We start from the raw sequence: 19,565 nt of genomic DNA, 5'->3' as shown, positions 1-19,565 counted from the left end.
GGGGGGAGGGGAGAAATATAAACAAATATGCTGGTACATGCATACAACGCCATTGAGTGGAAACAGAAGACACTGCAAATATTGACTGATGCCAGAGACAAGAACTGGATGGTGGGCATATTTTCAACATATATCCTTTTATACAATCTTAAATTCTACCATGTGAACTCATATGACATTTTCAAAAACTTTAAATTTTTTATTCACAAAAATAAAACTGATTTGCAACAGCATGAATAGACCTAGAGGGCATTATGCTAAGTAAAATAAGTCAGTTAGAGAAAGACAAATATCATATGAGTTCACTTATTCGTGGAATCTAAAAAACAATATGAATGAACAAACTAAATTGAAACGGACTCATAAAGATTGATAGTTGCCAAAAGGGAGGGGAGTTGGGGAACTGGGTGAAAATGTGAGGGATTAAGAAGTACAAATTATAGTTGCAACAGTCACATGGATGGTAACATACAGCATAAGAAATATAGTCAGTAATATGTAATAACTATGTGTGGTGCCAGGTAGATACTGAAAATATCAGGGGACCACTCTGTAAAGTATACAATTGTCTAACCACTATGCTGCACACCTGAAACTGATACAAAACAATCCCATATAATAAAGATGTAATATGCAAATGGTCGTTACACAGTGACCAACCGGATCACAGATCAGCAGGAGGGTGGGGAGAGCTACAGCGGGCAGTGGAGAGCTACAGGAGGGGGCAGGGCAGCAAGTTGGGGGAAGGGGGGGAGGTTACAGGAGGGTGGGGCAGTGGGAGGAGAGCTACAGGAGGGCAGCAGGGAGTTACTGGTGGATTCATGCTCAGGGCTACTAGTATTGAATATAAACTGTAATTGAAAAAAAAATAAAAGATAGAAACTGAGCTTAGCTACTGTGTGTATTTCTCAATAGAAATACCTGTGTTTACCAAATTTTAAAAAGGGTATGTTATTCGCTTATTAGATGACTAAAAATCTTTTACTAAACGATGTGCCCTCATTATCAGGAAAAGGAAAAACATTGAACCCTGAGTGATGAATATTAAGGCTTTGCCACACACCACCAGCTCCCCGCCTTCCACCAGCACCCCACCTTCCAGCACCGCCTCCCACCAGCTCCCCGCCCTCCACCTGCACCCGCCCTCCACTGGCACCCCGCCCTCCACCTGCACCGCCTTCCACCTGGACCCGCCCTCCACCAGCACCTCCTTCCACCAGCTCCCCGCCTTCCACCAGCACTGTGTCTTCAGAGACCTCTCAGGAGGAAATCACAGCTTCTTCCCCCTGGTGTCCACTCCCAGCACTTTCCCTCGGGTCTGCTCTTTGATTGGAAGCTAGATTACAAGGTGCCCCTGCACCCCATCTCCTTCTCAGCACTGCTCACCAGCAGGAACGGTTCTTAACGTCCTACAGACCCAGAGAGGCCTCAGTCACCTGCCCAGGGTCCCAAACGCCACAAAGTACCAGGGTCAAGATGGAACTGGGTCCCCAGTTCAGGGCTTTTCCAGTGACATCATTCGGACTCCTTTGCTGGTGGGAAGAGAGGAGCTCTGGATAAAACAGTAATAAAATGGCCGGGCTCTGGGCTGAGCACTAGACATAACTGACTCCATTTAAGTCTTGCAACCCCTCGGGAGGTAGTTCTCCCATCACCTACAGGCTATGGATGAGAAACCAGGTCTCTGAGCGGGTAAACAATAGCAATTAGCACTGAGGCGTTATTCTGAGCACCCGTTCCCTCACTTAGACAGGGCCTCTCTTGGAGAATAAATCCAGCGTCTCCCTCCTATCCTACCCTGACCTGCTCCGGTGCAGAGCTGACCAGGAGACAGCTGTGGGCCTCTCTCTAACCCCAGTCCTCCCACCCCCCCATACCACAGAAACAGGGAGAAGGGACCCCCCATTTCACCAGCACCAGTCAGACCAATCCATCTGGTGCTTTTTGGCTCTGCTCCTGCCCAACGCCCTTCCCCCATCCCACTCCTCCCCAAATGCCCACTGAATGTGGACAGCAGGTCAAAATAAAAGCAGGATTCCACTGGACCCTACGACACCAACAGCTCTGAGCTTTGGAACATTAACTCACAGGCAGAATGAGAATAACTGTGAAAAGCAACATGCTCCGGGCATCACGGCTCACAGAATGCTACCCGGCAGGACCTCCTTGGATTCTCCATAAACAGCTGTGAGTGAGGAAGGTATTTCTGCCTCTGCCTCTCTGTGGTAAAGAGATGAGGAAACATACCCGAGATTCACCAAGCCCTGAGACCCCAAACCCCAAACCCCAAACCCCAAACTCCTCCTCTCGAGAGCCGCAGGGAAGAGGGCACTGTTTTCCTCTTATTCCCGAGGCCAGCCGAGGGCTGTGCTGCTGTGCATGTGGCCACCAGAGAGGTGGTTAGAAATGCCAATTTCACTGCAGACCCACTGAATCCAAATCTGCATTTTAACAAGTTCCCAAGTGGTTCCTGGGCCCTGCTTTCCTGAAATTTTGGCGATTCTCCCACTCTACGAGCTACCCCTCCCCAGTCATTACCCAAGAATTATTTACTGAGTGTGCCAGGCTCTCTGCTGAATGCTGGAAACCCATCGATCCATCCTGCCTGTAGAGTTAGCTGCCAGTCTAACACAGGTTTCTCAACCTTGTCTACTCATCAGAACAAACTGTGGCAATTTACACACAAAAAAAAAGGGGGGGGGCAGGTGCCTGAAAAATCCACCCAGACAGACCTACACCCACGTACACTCAGAAACTCCGAGAGTGGGGCCCTAGGAGCTTCATATCAAAAAGCGGAGTGGTGCGACCGCTCTGGGGAGCAGCCTGGCAATGCCTAAGAGAAACGCCAACGGGCACAGCACTTCCACTCCCAGGACTGTGTCCTGGAGGAATGAAGGCAGAAACAGGAGCATTCACTGTGGCACTGTTTTCAGAGAGAATATTATGGAAACTGCCCAACTGTCCCTAAATAAGGTGATGAGTCAGTCAAAGAATACTGCTACCGAGCAGTGAGAATGAATATACTAGAACTATATGTGTCAACATAATTTCAAATATAATTGTTGAGTGAAAAAGCTGCAAAAGACACACAAACATTGATAGACTGCTTATGGGCTCGTAAATATGAGCTATAAAGATATACACAGTAAACATACCAACTTCAGGAAAATGGTTAGTTCTGGAGGAAGGGAGAGGAAAGAGATAGGGGTGGTTAGAGATTTCCTTAAAGATTTTATGTCTAATAAAAATCTCAACCAAGTATGATTAAATAATAAAGAGGGAATATACAAATTGGCTGTCACACCATCACAAAGATGGTAGCACCCACAGCCACAAGATGATGGTGCCCAGTCTCCTCAGCCCTGCCGGGGGCGTGGCAGGCGTATGGTGTGGCTGGACCCGCCCTCAGGCCCCCCCCAGGGTCGGCCTCAGATTATCGGCTGCCCTGTGCCTAGGGCAGGCCCAAGGTACAGGCAAGCCTTGGATGGCAGATGCCCAGCCACCCAGGGCCAGCCCGAGGCACAGGTAACCGGGGCTGGTCGAGGCTGCACTGCCGGCAGTGGCAGCAGCAGAGGTGTGATGGGGCGTCACCTCCCCCTGATCGCCAGGTCGCCTCCCACTCCTGAGAGCTCCCAGACTGTGAGAGGGGGCAGGCAGGGCTGAGGGACCCTCCCTCCAGTGCATGAATTTTCATGCACCGGGCCCCTAGTTTGAATATAAATATATTAAAATATTCATTTTTCCATACTCTTCTAGGTGCTAAGACTTTACAGTTTTTTATAAGTTTCTCATGTGATGTGACACATAGCCAGGGTTGGGAATCCCTGTCCTAAGAGCGGAAAGGAGTAAAAACCGGGCTACATAATATCAAGAAATACAACTACAGAATGGCAATGATCTATAGCTCCTGAAAGTTTACTACCTTAAAATTTTTACATAAATTTTAAAAAACTTTAACACAGCAGATAATTCCTATAAGCAATATGTTTTTCGGAGGCCAAGGTAAGCAATTATTTCTCAAAATGTGGCTGTCAGCTCACCTGTAAGAGAATGAGGAGGGAGTGGGGAGAAGGGAATACTTATTTTAGAATGCAGATTCCAGGGCTTTACCATGGGCCTATCTAGAGTCTGAATTTATTTTTTTAATATATTTTTATTGATTTCAGAGAGAAAGGGAGAGAGACAGATGGAAACATCAATGATGAGACAGAATCACTGACCGGCTGCCTCCTACACGCCTCTAACTGGAGATCAAGTCCACAACCCAGACATGTGCCCTTGACTGGAATCAAACCCGGACCCCTCAGTCCACAGGCCGACATTCTATCCACTGAGCCAAACCAGCTTGGCCAGAGTCTGAATTTTTAAGGAGAGAATGCATGTGGGCACAATTCCTTGGTACACCAAAAAAACCACTGAAGTGTAATATATTTTTAAAGCTACTGTCAGTCGTATTTTTAAAACCATACATGTCTGTGTTCAATAAGATGACATTTGTCATACTCTAAAAATCAAAATAAAGTGCAGGGACAGTTTTCTAAATACCTGAGACAGTAATTCCACAAGTTCCTCAAGCACAGCCCGATGAAAGCTGGTTTCCGGAACAGTGCACCACCTCACCTGAGGGACACAGAATGTCCTGGAGGAAGGACATAACCCCACATTGTCTTTCTAGCAGGACTTCAAAAAGCAACTGGGTGAACAGGAAAACTCCACCAGCCCAGCCTTCCTGTTGTTCTCCCTGGAAAAGGCCCTAGACATGATTTTCACCAACGCCAACTTCAATTAAACAACACGTGAAAACACGTGACTTGAACTGAGAGGCCTGGCCAGCGCCGTAATGTACCTGGAATTTACTCTCAGCGCTCAAGGTATCTTCTAGTCGATGGTCTTTATGCTACAAGGACTCACCCATTTCATCTTATCATTCCCCTATTCTGTCCTGTTCCTATCTTTCTTGATTTTTTTTTGTCTTCCTGATCTTCCCCTTCATTACCCTTTTCCCTATTTTCTCACAAAACCACCGCTGCAACCCTGGCTTACAAACCCTGTAAAAACTGCTCCAAAGCCTCTGGATTAAAAACAACCCCAGTGCCTTAAACACATAAAAAGATGTTCAGCCTCACTTGTCAACAGGAAAGTGCAAATTTTAAATCACGAAGATACCATTTCACGCCCATGAGACTGGCAAAACCTCAAGTCTGACCATGCCGGGTGTGTCTATAAGCCTGTGGAGCAACTGGAACTCCCCACCGCTGCTGGGTGCAATGCAAATTGGCACAACTGCTTCAGAGAGCAAGCTGGCAATATGTGAGGGGCAAAGATGCCCGGCTCCTGTGACCCAGCGATTTCCCTTTTAGGTAGAGACCACAGAGAAACTCTAAACACATGCACGGGGAGACAAGTTCAAAACTGCTCATCGCTCTAAAAGGGCACACACAAGAAACTGTACACCCAAGTGCTGATCAACAATAAAATATAATGCAACATGTTCATGAAATGTATTATACAGCAGTTAAAACAGCCTAGAATTCGTGTATCTTTTTTAAAAATACATTGTTATTGATTTCAGAGATGAAGAAAAGGGAGACAAACATCACTGAGGAGAATCATTGATCAGCTACCTCCTACACGCCCCACCGTGGGGATCGAGCCCACAACCCAGGCGTGTGCCCTGACCAGGAATTGAACCGTAACCTCCTGGTTCATAGGATGATGCTCAACTAATGAGCTACACCGGCTGGATGAAATCATGTGCCTTAATGGATAAATCTTATCATTGTAATGTAAACAAAAGCAAACTGAGAAGTTGTTCAGTATTGCAGCTTGTTTAAAACATGAGGAAACTACTATCTGGTTTATGAACACATACAGATCCAGTAAAAGTATAAAAACACATGGTAAGTACCAAATTCAGAACTGTGGTCACTGTCTGAAGGGAAGGGGAATAAGGTGGGGAAAGGTTCACTCGTACTCATAATATTTTATTTCTTCACGTGGAGGTAGATACGTGGGTACTCACTCTGTTATTCTCCATATTTCTCCGTACGCCTGAAATTTACCACCAGAAAAAGAGTCCCAAGAAAAATAGTCCCAAATCTGAGCTACTATAAAGCATTTGCAGATTCTGATAGCAATATCAGAATTTGTAGGTTGGACCTACAAGTGGAAAGTGAAGCGTTAGAAACCAACAGGGTTTCCTCTGCACACACTCCATCCATAGCAAATAATCCTCGGAATTATAGTGAAATTCCAGGCAGAGGACTTAAGACATCCCCAAAATTCTCAGCAGCAATCCCAGAACACAAACCTTCCAAAATGTTGGCTGAGGTTGGTTGCTAATATAGAATTTATTTGCCTCAAGAAAGTCTTTACTGGTTCATTTTCTGTGGCCTTCTCTCTTAAAAAATCAGCAAGGCCTTTCAAACCCTTAGGTGAACATTTGGTTTCAGCACAACTGAAGGTTTATTATGTAAAAGTGCATTAAAACATTTAGGCCAGAAGGGTTAACTAGACTAAAAGGTACCATCTTTTACCGCTCTTTCTGTCAGTTTGCCTTGGGCTGGCTCCATGGGTAGCCTAGAGATAAAACTAAGATATACCTTTCTGATGGTGCCACAAAACTACACATCATCTTTTTTTTTTTAATGTATTTTTATTGATTTCAGAGAGGAAGGGAGAGGAAAAGATAGAAACATCAATGACAATGACGAAAGAGAATCGTGGTTCAGCTGCCTCCTGCACTACTGGGGATCAAGCCTGGCCATGTGCTCTTGACCAGAATGGAACCTAGGACCCTTCAGTCCACAGGCCAACACTCTATCCACTGAGCCGTACTGGCTAGGGCTAAACACCATCTTAAAACCTCGACTCAGTCAAACTAAATTAGACCAGGCTGGGGGGAAGGAAGAGGAGAACATATGAACAAGAAATTTTTCTCTTAATTGCTAAGAGAATCAAAATGGAAAATTACTTTCAATACAACCCCAACATACCAAAATTCCATATTAATAAAAAATAGGTTGTACTGTAGGGGTGAACTGGAACACAAAGTTGGTTTCCAGCAAATGATAATCTTGATTTCTAACTAAATATTGAGATTCAACTTTGTTTGCATCGTAGAATTCCAAGAAAAAAACTGAAAAATAAGTAGAATTAATTGTTTGGACCTGACCCAACACAAGTGCCTACTTTAGATCCAAGAGGCCAGAAGAGGATTTTCCTTTAAGTATTAACCCATTTTACCCAACAATTTCTAAAAGCTGACAACTATCAGAGAAGACCCTCATACGAGATTGTAACAGCACCCAGCTGATAAGTCTCCAATTATCTCTGATAATTGGAAGCATGAGAAACAGAGGAAGAGGCAAGCTATCTCTTCTCCCAAATTATGTGATTTTTAATGTTTTTTAACAAGGATTCTTCTAATGATTCTCAAAATACGTGCCTCAGGTCAGTAACTGACTTATCAAAATAAAATGATCTCTATAAAAAAAAAAACCCGCTAGCTTTGTTTCAAATTTTTACTAATTGTACTTTCCCTACTTATTAAGGTGATTTCACTAATTTAAAAGAATTCAAATCTGGCACTCACAAAGGTGTTCACTAATATACTGGGGATGTTCATGGATGCTAAAACGCCAACATCTGGCAAATTCAACACAGTTTAAACAAGGTAGTTGAGTACTCAGGTAGTTACTAACCAATTAAGAGACGTAGATTTTTATAAAGACTCTAAGAGACACTACTCACTAAAGAAGCTTTTGACAACAACAGCAACAACAAAAATCAGTTTTAAAAGCTGAGAAAAACTAAGGTTGTAGAAAATGCAATTTGTTCAAAGGCACCATTAGACTCATGCTTAGCTGGAGGGGCACTCAGTGGTCTAAATCCCAGTTCTAATTACAGTTACATTGACTAGAATCACATCTTCACATAAAAAACAGTCCAACTTTGCTCAAATGCAAATATACTAAAGAAACATCCTACTGTGTTCATCAGCCTTTCCACTGTAGTGCCGCTGAGATTCTATTCAACCTTTCCACACGGATACACTAAAATTTTCATCTCTATCAATGTTATGCCCACAAGATAAGAAACCCTGAGCTCCTTGGAGATAAGAACTCACCTCCTTCATTTATTTAGCACCTGCACATGGTACATGCCAACACGGACCCAGCAGGTCCTCAGCCAATGGCCATTTATGGAAACAGAAATGTTATCTCCTTTCCACATGACATTTCCTCTGTGGTGCATCTCACAGCACCAGTAACAAGTAAAATTAAGATGAGATGAGTTAGGCCAATTTGCATCAGTCCAAGGCGAATTTCTAGAGGGCACTTTTGTTGTCTCCTAATACATGCTTCCTCTTTAGGAAATTCCTCAAGTTCTTCAAACAGAAAACGGTAGGGCCAAAAGAATACATAGGAAGTTAAGTCCATTGGTCTGGACAAAAATCAGAGGATTATCAACAAGGGAGATTTCCTCATACTTGGTAGCAGCCAGAGCATTTTTAAAATTACAACACACCAGCCAAACAAGCTTTATTATCTGTGACCCAGACACGCTGTGTGGCTAAGCTGACAAGCCCTGAGCAAGTTGATCAAGAATCACTGTGGCAGGAATTCACATGGAAGTAAAATTAAAACAAAGGGGAACTAGCATTAAATTTCCAGTGCACAGTAAGACTTCAGTGGGGAAGGGGACAGTGGAGGGATGTGAATATTTCCCAAGGCCCCTGTATCTAAAACTGGCACAGGAAGTTTGAGAAGGGGAAAGAAAAAAAAAAAAAGGTGTTTATTTCTCAATCACATGAAGGATTTGGTACAAGTTTTGTTTCCGCTCTGCTGGGTCCTTTCTTGTCTGGTGACAAAATAAATCCACTTTTCAATACTAGGTCTTGGTTCGTTCAAGGCCTACCTGGAAGGATGACATGAACACCCTTTCTGGAAAAACATCGATGTGTTTTAAAAGGCAATCTTCACTTGCTCTCTCTACCACTACTCCAACCAGTTCCCACCAAACAGGGTTAAAAGGAAGGACCAATAGGAGCCCCAGAGAGAAGCCGAACAGCGAGAAGAGACCCCCAGAAGACCTACCTGGAAGCAATTCATCACCGAGAGACGAGTCTAAAGAGGAGTCCAATGAAAATGTGTGTCAGATCAGGTGGAGGCAGCCGTCTGCTCAGCACCAAGCCTTCTCTGTGGGAAGTGAGGCCGGGAGGGACAGGGTGACCCGGGCAGCCTTTTATAAGGGGCGGGGTTAAGGATTCCCATCCCAGCCCTAGTACACTGCCTTTCGGCTTGCTTTACATAAATGAACACGTGAGCTGTTTATAGTAGTGGCTCCTTCCATCAGGTCCAAGGAGGCCTAATCTCCTTTGTCCTTGAAACAACTGAAGGTGACATGAGCCGATACACTGAGTACCTCGCCTCTAAGTACTAGGCCCAGTAACTCACTTAATGCAACTGTCCTAGGAGGTGGGCACCGCTATCATCCCGTTTCTCCAGATAAGGAAAGACAAAGCGCAGCCTGTTCAAGGACAAAAAGCTGGACTGTGTTGGATCCAGGGCTTGAACCCAGGAAGTCTAACGTGAGAGCACAAACTCTTCATCCCTTGCTCGAGACACAGTGTCCAAAGAGGAACAGAAAACTCCCAACGCACGAAGTACTGGCTCCTCACCTCCCCGGGGCGATGACCCCAAAGGTGGCACTGCTTTAAAGATTCCACACGAGGTTGTCAACTCTCCAGGCACAGCTCTAGCCTGCTCCTCTCATGCCCTCCCTGCAGCCCGCCTCCCTGTTTTCACTGGAAACAGGTAGTGACATTCTGCCCTGCAGTGCCAAGAAGCCCCAGCTGCCTGAAGGTGGAAAAAAAAAAACAAAAAAAAAAAAGCTGGAGGCTGGCTTCCTCTTGGGACACACTAGCTCTCGGGTTCCCAAGCTGCTTTAGTACAGAGAGGTGTCACCGCACACACGCAGGACAGGAGCACCGCCCAGGGCTGGGGCTGCACCTGCCACACACACACACACACACACACACACCCCGCAGGCCTGAGGCCACCCCAGCGAGCCTGAAAGAAGAGCACTGGTGAGCTGCTCCGGTTTCACAGGTCCCCTCGGACCTCGGCTTGGCTTAGAGGGACACCGGGCAGACTGGCATCACCTCCTGCTGCACCGAGCGACACTAATGCCACTCGACGGGAAGGAGCAGGAGGCCGTCCCTGCGTGGAGGAGGAAGAAGAGGAGAGGACACCGAGATGCTCCGGGAGCCACCCACCTCCTCCCGCTGGCCCTGCGCCAAGCCCTTGGCAGCTACCGCCCTGGGCCCCCCCCCCCCCCCCCCCCCCCCGCCCGCATTTGTTCTGCTGACCACTGGGGCGGTGACCGCATCCAACGGTGCTAGAAACCGAAGCCAGCACCAGTGGGTCTCAATGCCACTCCTGAGCTGCCACACGGCTCCTCAGGGCTCCTCTGCCATGTGTTAATCTTGCAACAAAATGTGGGACAGAAGATGTAAAAGGCTGCGTGAGGGGGGAAGGGCAGTCAGATCACCTTACCTTCCAGACTTCTCCATCAAGCCTCCTCAGATCCCCTACTGTAGGGGCCTGTATTACTAGCCTGTATCACAGGGAGGTGCTCCCCAACCTGGCATTGAAAGAGCACGGGTTCCAGCCGGAGATAGGGACGCTTTGATGGTGGTATGTTGGGGGGAGGGGGGGATACCCTTCCTTAGAAGGAAGGCAAGGCACACACTCTCTCACCCTGCACCGGAGGGAATGTCTTACTCCAGAGAGCAAACTGTGCACCCTATTGGGGGGTGGAGGAGAGGGGGGACAGCAGGGTGCACCCTGAGGACCCAAGGGCTAGAAGCTGCTCCTGCAGGAAAGCAAGATAACTGAAAGGCAAGGGGAAGCAATGGGAGACACCCAAGTTCAAGTCACCAACCACCACACCAGGGAACCTGTCCCCATCAGAGCCTAATGATGTCCCCTTGCTGGGTCCACGCCCACACCAGCCTCCCCTGGGTCTGCGGCGCACCCGGCAGGATAACCCTGAGGACCTCCCCTGGCCCGGCCCGTCCTCCCCCCACAGGCCTTCCGTGTTACTGCACAGAGCCTTGTGCCCCTTTCACAGATGGGGAAACTGAGGCTTTCCCAAACCAGGTGGAAGTTCACTTCCCTGAACACATTTTTGCACTTTTTTTTTTTTTACAGCTCGATGACATTTACAGCATAAATGCCTCCAGATAACACCGACTGCCTCTGCAAAGTGAATTTGAAATAACAGTTTAAGGAGTGAACTCAAAATGAGAGGAGGGTGGTCAGGGAGGCTGCCGGGAGGGCTTCTTCTACCTCAAGGGCAGGATTATACCCGCCGCCCCCAACCCCCATCCGCTTGTCCCCCCAAATCCTTCCCCCGGGACGTCCGGGTTCGGCCTGCCCCCCACACACACACACCTCCCCCAGGCAATGCCACCGCAACCCGAGGGCGGAGGCACCGGCGCGGCCAGGGGCTGGCGGGCGCGCGGGCTCCCGGGTCCCCAGGCAGAGAGGGGGGCCGAGGGCTGGGGACCCCTCCCCGGGCTCCAGGGGCCGCGGCGGCCGACCCGCCCAGCCCGGGGCCGGCAACTTGCAGCGGCGCCGCGGCCCCGCCGCCCTCGCCCCCACCCCCACCCGCCGCCGCCGCCGGGGAGCGTGCGGCTCGGGTTTCCCTTTCTTCGCCGCCCGCGCCTCGGGCGCGACCCCCCGGCGGCGGCGGCGGCGGCGGCGGCGGCCGCGGCGGCCACTCACCATATTACAGATGGAGGCGATGTTTCGGACAGTCATTAGTCTAAAGGTTGCAGCGATCCCGCACCGCCATCTTTACGAGGTGAAAACAGGACTGTCCATGGTGGAGCGCCTGCAGGGAGGCCGGGCGGCGGGCGGCGGCGGGCGGCGGCAGCGGCCTGGGGTCCGGCTTTCAGTTTGGCTGGAGAGGAGGCCGGGAGGGAGGAGGCGGGGGCGGGGCCCGGGGCAGGGCCAGAGCTGAGGGCGGGGATTGGCGGAGCGGAGGGCGGGGATTGGCGGAGCGGAGGGCGGGGATTGGTGGAGCGGGGAAGCCTGGGCCGCGGGCGGCGGCGCGGGAGGAAGGGCGGCCCGAGCGCCGCGTGCTCCCCGCGCTGTGCGCCCCCGCCGTGCGCCCGGCTCGGGCTCGGCCCCGCGGCCCTCCTGCGCTCGACCGCCCGCGCCCCGGCCCCGGGCTCGGCCTTTTTCTTTTCCGTTTTATTTCCTGCTTCCGTGTGTGTGGGCTGAAACGCGGGGGCAGGCCCGCGGGGCTGCGGCAACCGCACCGCGCGGGTCCCCGGGCAGACCCATTTGCGGCGGCGGCTGCCTCCTCAGGGCTCTTGGGGAGGCGCCGTGGGGGACCCGGGGACAGCGCTGGGCACCGCCCCGCGGAAGGTCCCACCTCCGCCCGTCCGCAGCTGAGGCTGGGGCGGAGCGGGGGCGGGGGTGGGGGTGCGCCCCGTCCCGGGCCCCGACGCCGCTGGGTGGGGGGGGGGTGGCAAGGACGCGGGCCCTTTTCCGCCTTCACTTTCTCTCTCCTGCCTCTCGGCTCCCGGTAACCCTGGGTCTGCATAGTGTGTCCGGTAGAGTACGAGGAGGGGTGGGGGTGACTGAGGGCAACGTTTACTTTTTCCCTTGGGGCGGCAGCCAGATGGCACCGGTGGGGCCCCAGGAGTAAATGGGGTCAGGACGTGGGAGGGTCCGAAAGCCCTCGCCTGCGCGGGCCGGCCGCCGGGCCGGGCGCCCGGAGGGGAGAGGAATCCGGGTCCGGGCGGAGGCCAGAGCGACGCGCTCCGGCCGGGGTGGTGGTAGCAGGTGGAAGGACAAGTCTCCGTTCTGGGCAGGGCACTGTTTATAAGGAGCAATGTGAGTCCAAAAAAAGGAGAACCAAAGGAACGCCCCTGAAGGAAGAACACACCGCTCTCTGGGGCACCAGTCTCTCTAGGTGTTGAGATTGGAGCTGTATTTGGCTTAGACACATTTCCTGCCCACAAAGGTCGTGGCTTCTGACTCAAAGGAGCAAATCTGCACCGCTTAGCAGAGATGTTCGCGGGAAGTGCAGGAGCCCATGTTCAAACGTGTGAAACGAGTCTACATAGCAGGTAGCAATTCAATGTTTTCTGCAGAAAAGTTGCACAGGTGGAAAACACGTGGTAATTCTTAAACTAATACATTTCATGACAATTGAATGAGAAAAGAAGTTAATATCAAGAGAAACACCACATGACCTCACTCATTTATGGATAATAAAGAACATTATAAACTGATGAACAAAAAGATAGGTACAGAGAGAGTAAGCAACAAACAGTCTGTCAAATTACAGTGGGGAGGGCAGGGAGATATGGGGGAGATAAGAGATCAACAGAAGGTCTTGTATGCATGCATTTAAGCAAAACCAATGGACGAAAAACTCGGGGGAGGGGGGTGGGGCAATGGAAAGATATGTACACACAATACCTTAATAAGAAAAAGATTAAAAAATGAAAAAGGAAAAAATAGTTAATATCATTGAAGATAGCTTTTATCTAACCGAGGGGAAAAGATCACACTTCCAATTCTCCATGATCTATTTAATGTTATACACTGAGATTTGAGAACCATTGATTGCTAACAGTCCACGTTTTGTGGGGTCATATATAGGTTCCATATATTTTAATAGATTTAAGGAGTAAATTCCCGCTTGTGGTAAGCCACTCTGCCTACATTGTATTTCCAAACAGATTCCTATTATAGTGATTGCTAACTTCGATTTCTTATTGTGAGTCATGATGTTCTTCCATGATCTTCAACCACCACCATAAGTGTCGGTAATAAAAGCTACTTTTACCACCTTTTGCAGATCAGTAAAATCAGGCTGGGTCATGTTACCCAGATATTACAAAGGAAGCTGGTGCCATAACCCGGCTGACACCTTGGAAGAAGAAGAAAAGCAGAACACCCAAACAATAGCCAGTTGGGTAACTGAGGCCTAGAGAGGCTTAAAGACTTGAGAAGAGTCACAAAACCAGTTCAGGAGGATCCGCAAGGCGAACACTCAAGCCCTGGGACTCGATTTCATAGGCATTCCACCATAAATGCATTAATCCAAAGCCGTAAATGAAATGGACGTCTTATACCATAACAGGGTTCAGTATTTCTGCTGGCAATGGACTGCAAAGTCCACAGGATTGAAACACCGTTGGCATAATGAAAACTGAACATCATCTAATTCTGAGCGGCAGATCCGCAACTTAAAAGGATCTTTTTTAACAGCACAGAGCCTAGAAGTGGTCAACATAGACCAACATCCAGATTGAAACTCAGACAGTGAATTACATACACAACAAATCAATTGAACACAGCAGATCTTGTCAGGCTTCTGAATAATTAAATACATTTTTACACCACTACCAGGTTGGTATTCACAGATGTAAATTGGAAAAGGCATCAGTGGAAGAAGAATTATCATAAATTTAGCTTTACTCAGTAAAGAAACATTATTTGCAAGAGCTAAAATCATGAGAACGTTGCCAAGCTAATGAGAGAACTTAGAGGGAAAGTATTTTTCATGTATAGGAACTAGCCAGTGTGAAAGTATACAGTTAGAACTGGGAAAGCAGGAAACGGAAGGATGGACTGTAGGCTAGCACTAAATGGCCTAAATCAGTGGTCGGCAAACTCATAAGTCCACAGAGCCAAATATCAGCAGTACAACGATTGAAATTTCTTTTGAGAGCCAAATTTTTTAAACTTAAGCTTCTTCTAACGCCACTTCTTCAAAATAGACTCGCCCAGGCCATAGTATTTTGTGGAAGAGCCACACTCAAGGGGCCAAAGAGCCACATATGGCTTGCAAGCCGAAGTTTGCGGACCACTGGCCTAAATGAATTTGAGGGAGGCAGTCTGGCACTCAAAAGGTGGTCCATGAGCTGGGACCGGTTTGGCTCAGTCGATAGAGCCTTAGCCTGCGGACTGAAAGGTCCCAGGTTCGATTCCGGTCAAGGGCATGTACCTTGGTTGCGGGCACATCCCCAGTAGGGTGTGTGCAAGAGGCAGCTGATCGATGATTCTCTCTCATCGATGTTTCTAACTCTCTATCCCTCTCTCTTCCTCTCTGTGAAAAATCAATAAAATATAAAATTTTTTTAAAAAAAAGGTGAACCATGAAACAGCAGCATTGGCCTCACTGGGGAGCCTGTTAGAAAAGCAGATATGCCCACTTCAGACCTGCCAAAGGAGAATTTGCTTATAAAACCTGAGGAGCACTGCTCCAGCCAAGCACTTGTGGTGGCATTCTCTGTGTTTCCCTGCCTGCCTCCCAGATTCTGCTTTGGGGATTTATTTTGGCTCATTCTCAGAACTTAAAGTTCAGGTGCATCTGACTCTGCCCCCCTGGCTCCAGAGTAAGGCCCATGATCCACGCTGAGCCAATGAGAGTCAGACCTGGGTGTTTTGGGCAAGGAAGTACACCCCTTCCTGAGTTTGCTGAGCTGAGTGGATAAAATCTAGAGCTACCATATTTCCACTGCCTGAGCATGAAGCCAACATAGAAAAATGAAGCTAAGAATGGAATAGATCCACTTGCCGCTGGAGTCTTTACATCTTTTTCTTTAGCCAATTCAAATTGAGTTATCTGTTGTTCACCACTGGAAGAATCCTAATAACCAGTGTCCCTATTCCCCAAAATTCATTAGGTTCATTCCAAATTCATGATGTAAACCAATCGCGGGGGGAGGGGAGGAGCGGGGATTCTTCCTCTTCCAGATCTGTCTCTTCCATAATTTTTTCCGGGTTGGTCTCCCCTACCACCACCACCACCACCAGTGAACTCCCATGTCCCGGTGGTCCCATACTCTCCCCTGTGTTGTTACCAGTTTTCTGTCTGGCTCGTTCCTACTTCCCCTCTTTGCTTAGTTAACACCACACTCAGCCTTCCAATGATGCAAGACAAGAAGAGATGCCCTTGTTGTATGTTCTTATAGAACCATTCATCTTCCCTTCATAGACCTTATATTTATAAACCAGAGGCCCATGCATGACATTCATGTTCTGGGGGGTGGTCCCTCAGCCCAGCCTGCACCCTCTTGCAGTCCAGGACCTCTCAGGGGATGTCGGCCTACCGGCAGTCAGACATCCCTCTCGCAATCCAGTGCTATCACAGTCTGGTACCCCTCGCTCCTTATTGCCTGCCTGCAGTGGAGGCGGGAGAGACTCCCACCACCACTGCTGCACTCACCAGCCATGAGCCCGGCTTCTGGCTGAGCAGTGCTCCCCCTGTGGGAGCACACTGACCACCAGGGGCAGCTCCTACGTTGAGTATCTGCCCCCCTGGTGGTCAGTGCACACCATAGCAACCTGGTCATTCCGCCGGTCATTTGGCCGTTTGTTGATTTGCATATTAGGGTTTTATTATATAGGATGTTTATGCTATATGGCACATGTCATAGAGGCAATAGAGTGGGTGGTTAAAAATGAACTCTGGATGCAGACTGCCTGTCTAGATTATGACCTCAAGCAAATTTAACCCCCCTATGCCATAATTTCTTTTTTTTTTTTTTTAAATACATTTTATTGATTTTTTACAGAGAGGACGGGAGAGGGATAGAGAGAAACATTGATGAGAGAGAAACATAAATCAGCCTCCTCCTGCACAACCCCCACTGGGTATGTGCCCCCAACCAAGGTACATGCCCTTGACCAGAATCAAACCTGGGACCTTTCAGTCCACAAGCCAATACTCTATCCACTGAGCCAAACCAGTTAGGGCTGCCACAATTTTTCTGTCTATAAAAGGAAGATAAGAAGAGTACCCATCTGAGATTATGGTTGCATTAGTATATGTAAAATACTAAAAATATGCATGGCTCATATTAACCACTATATGTGATAGCTGGTCTTATTGTGCATGTGACTTTTAGATTAATGTTTATTTCCTAACCCTCATCAGACATGAAGAGACAAGTTTTACTCATTGACACATAAAGAAAAACACAGTGCCTTGTCCATAACAGGAGCCAAGAAATCAAGCATTAAATATCTGGACAACTGCCTCTCTCCAAGTGGCCTGGAAGCTCCTGGGGCAAAGGAACCTTGTCTAGTGAACTTGTTAAAATCTCACATAGTCTCAGGCACGGTACTTGGCATATCCAATCCTTCCCCTTTTTCCTCATTGCCAAAGAGTTTATTGCAGCTGATTTGATATGGAAATGTTAGTGGGGGAAATAAAATGTTCTGTGGGGAAATATTTTGCTGACTTTGAAACTAGCCTGGCTTCTCTGAATTATATTTGAATTCTGTGAGGAACTTTATGACAGCCTTTTTTCTTTTTGCATCATGCATCGAACACAAACTTATTAAAGACAAACTGTGTGCTAGACACTGTGTGAGGCTCTGGTGACCCTGAGATAAAAGAAGGCAGGGCCCTTGCATGGCTGTTTCATCGGCAGTGCTCGTTGGCATTGTTTAGGAATGTCTTGCTACTTTTTCATGCAATTAGTATAGAATAAGGATAAACTTTGAAGTGAGCATCAAATTAGAGTTCCTATAATAGGAAAACTACATCTAAAATCATGAGTATATAATCTTAGGTGGTTAAGATTCCCTAAGTCTTTGGAACAACTGGTTTATTTTGAAGTACCGATTGAAATGCCACTGAAGAATTTTTAAGCTAGGTTGGAACATGATTAGATTACTCATCCATCTTGATTAACTGAAAGAAGAGATTACTCTAGCTGGCTACCACCTGTGGAAAGAGAGTAGAAGGAGAGCAAAAGCAGGCTAGTGAGGCCATAGTTGTAAGTAGCCTAGGTTTTAAGTAAGGAGGCAATGGAAAAAAAAGAAGACAAAGAAAGAGGAGAAGGAGAAAGAGGAAGAGTGGGAAGAGGGAAAGGAGGAGGAGGAGGAGGAGGAGGAGGAGGAGGAGGAGGAGACAACAAATTGAAGACTTTCTTTTGGAGATAGTCAGCTAAATCTGGTGATTGACTGGGATGAGGGACAAGAGAGCATCAAAGATAAGTCCCAAGGTTCTGACTGGAATGAAAAAGAATTTATTGTTTATTATTAAATATTTATTTATTTCTTTTACAATAGGGAATCTGAAGGAACACATTCAGTGTAGGTGTTTGTAAAGAAGTGAGTTTGGTTTCAGAGGTGTTGAGATTAACATGAAGCACTTGAATACTTATATCAAGTACAAGTCTGGGGCTCAAAAGAAATGTCTGGAGATAAATCTAAGAGTAAGAAAGATAGAGAAGACAACGGATGACATGCACTTATGGATGAAATTGCCTAGGGAGAGTGTATAGAATGAGAATTGACAAGGGGATAGTCAAGAAGAGGTCCACCATGGAAAGATCAGGTGGAAGATGAGGAGCCAAAGAACAATGCAAAGCATATGAAGTGTGGAAGAAACAAGGAAACATGCAGCATCACAAAGGCCAAGGAGTGTTTCAAGATGGCGTGAATAGTCACATGTATCACACACAGCTAAGACATCAAGAAAGAAATACTAATAATAGCAGCATTCAGTTCTTGAGCAAGGCTTTTAAATGCATTTAATCCTTCTGACAACCCTATGAGGAAGACAATGGTTGCCCATTTTAGAGCAAAGATAACTGAGGCTCAGAGTTTAATTTGCTTCAGTTTATGTATTATCTCACCAGAACCTATTAACTCGAGATTCGTTTGAATTCTCTCAAGGGCAGCTTGTGTGGAATGGTTAGGGTAGAATATATATTGGAATGGGTTGTAAATGAAAGGTAAGTGAGAAAACAAGACTAAAGATGTTTGGCTTTGACAGGGAACAGAGATTGGGTAGTAAACAAAAAACTCAAAAGTATTTCCAGTGAGGAGCTCTCTGCTTGGTTTTCAAGGTACCCCTGCCCCCTCCCTAATTAGGCTCATCAAAGTTCTTTTTTGTTGAATGGGGGTGTTTATCGGAAGAACTCTAAGTATAGACTCTCTGGGGTATAGTGGTTTTAATAGTCTGGTCAGAGTCAGAACATGCTTCTTTGGGGGCATTTAGATTCCTTCCATGTCCATAAACACTATCTATAATCCTAATATATAAAAACCCTGGGTCGTAACGACCAGTAATGACCAAGTCTCTACCAACTGGAAGTCAGTCCTGCAGTCAGCTGTGGCAACCCAGCACTGACTGCTTCCACTGCAGGTGTGGTGCCCCAGTACTGACTGCTGAGGGGGCTGTGAATCTGGGCCAGAGAGAGGCCTGAAGAGAGAAGCAGGGACTGATCCGTTGCCTCTGTGGCAGCTTTTGATCAGCACTTGCTTCTCTCTTTCTCTCCCAGTCTGGCCAGCAGCTGTGCATCCATTTCTCTCCAGGCCTCCATCAGGTATGCTAATCAGTCCCACCTTTCTGGTCAGGCCCCGTTGATAGGCCCAGAGATGCTGACTGGCATAGGAACTGACCAATCAGAACCAAATTGGCCAGCAGAGGAGGGCAGTTGGGGACAGATCAGGCCAACAGGGGAGGGCAGTTGAGGGCAACCAGGCTGGCAGGGGAGGGCAGTTAGGGATGATCAG

At 47.7% G+C, this 19,565-nt stretch overlaps 1 protein-coding gene across 3 annotated transcripts in view; it reads right to left on the bottom strand.

Moving 5' to 3' along the window:
* Nucleotides 1-11,988, bottom strand: part of USP46 (ubiquitin specific peptidase 46) — a 108,967-nt gene extending 96,979 nt beyond the window's left edge. For all 3 annotated transcript variants that reach the window (XM_084900082.1, XM_084900083.1, XM_084900084.1), the window contains exon 1: nucleotides 11,793-11,988. In XM_084900082.1, coding sequence (XP_084756208.1) covers nucleotides 11,793-11,828 — 36 coding nt within the window. In that variant the 5' untranslated portion in view covers nucleotides 11,829-11,988. The remainder of the gene's footprint in view (nucleotides 1-11,792) is intronic.
* Between the last annotated feature and the right edge of the window lie 7,577 nt (nucleotides 11,989-19,565).

The sequence above is a fragment of the Pipistrellus hanaki genome, assembly GCF_964339955.1.
Source record: "Pipistrellus hanaki genome assembly, chromosome: 1".
NCBI lineage: Eukaryota > Metazoa > Chordata > Mammalia > Chiroptera > Vespertilionidae > Pipistrellus > Pipistrellus hanaki.
This window is presented reverse-complemented; position numbering and strand designations above follow the sequence as displayed.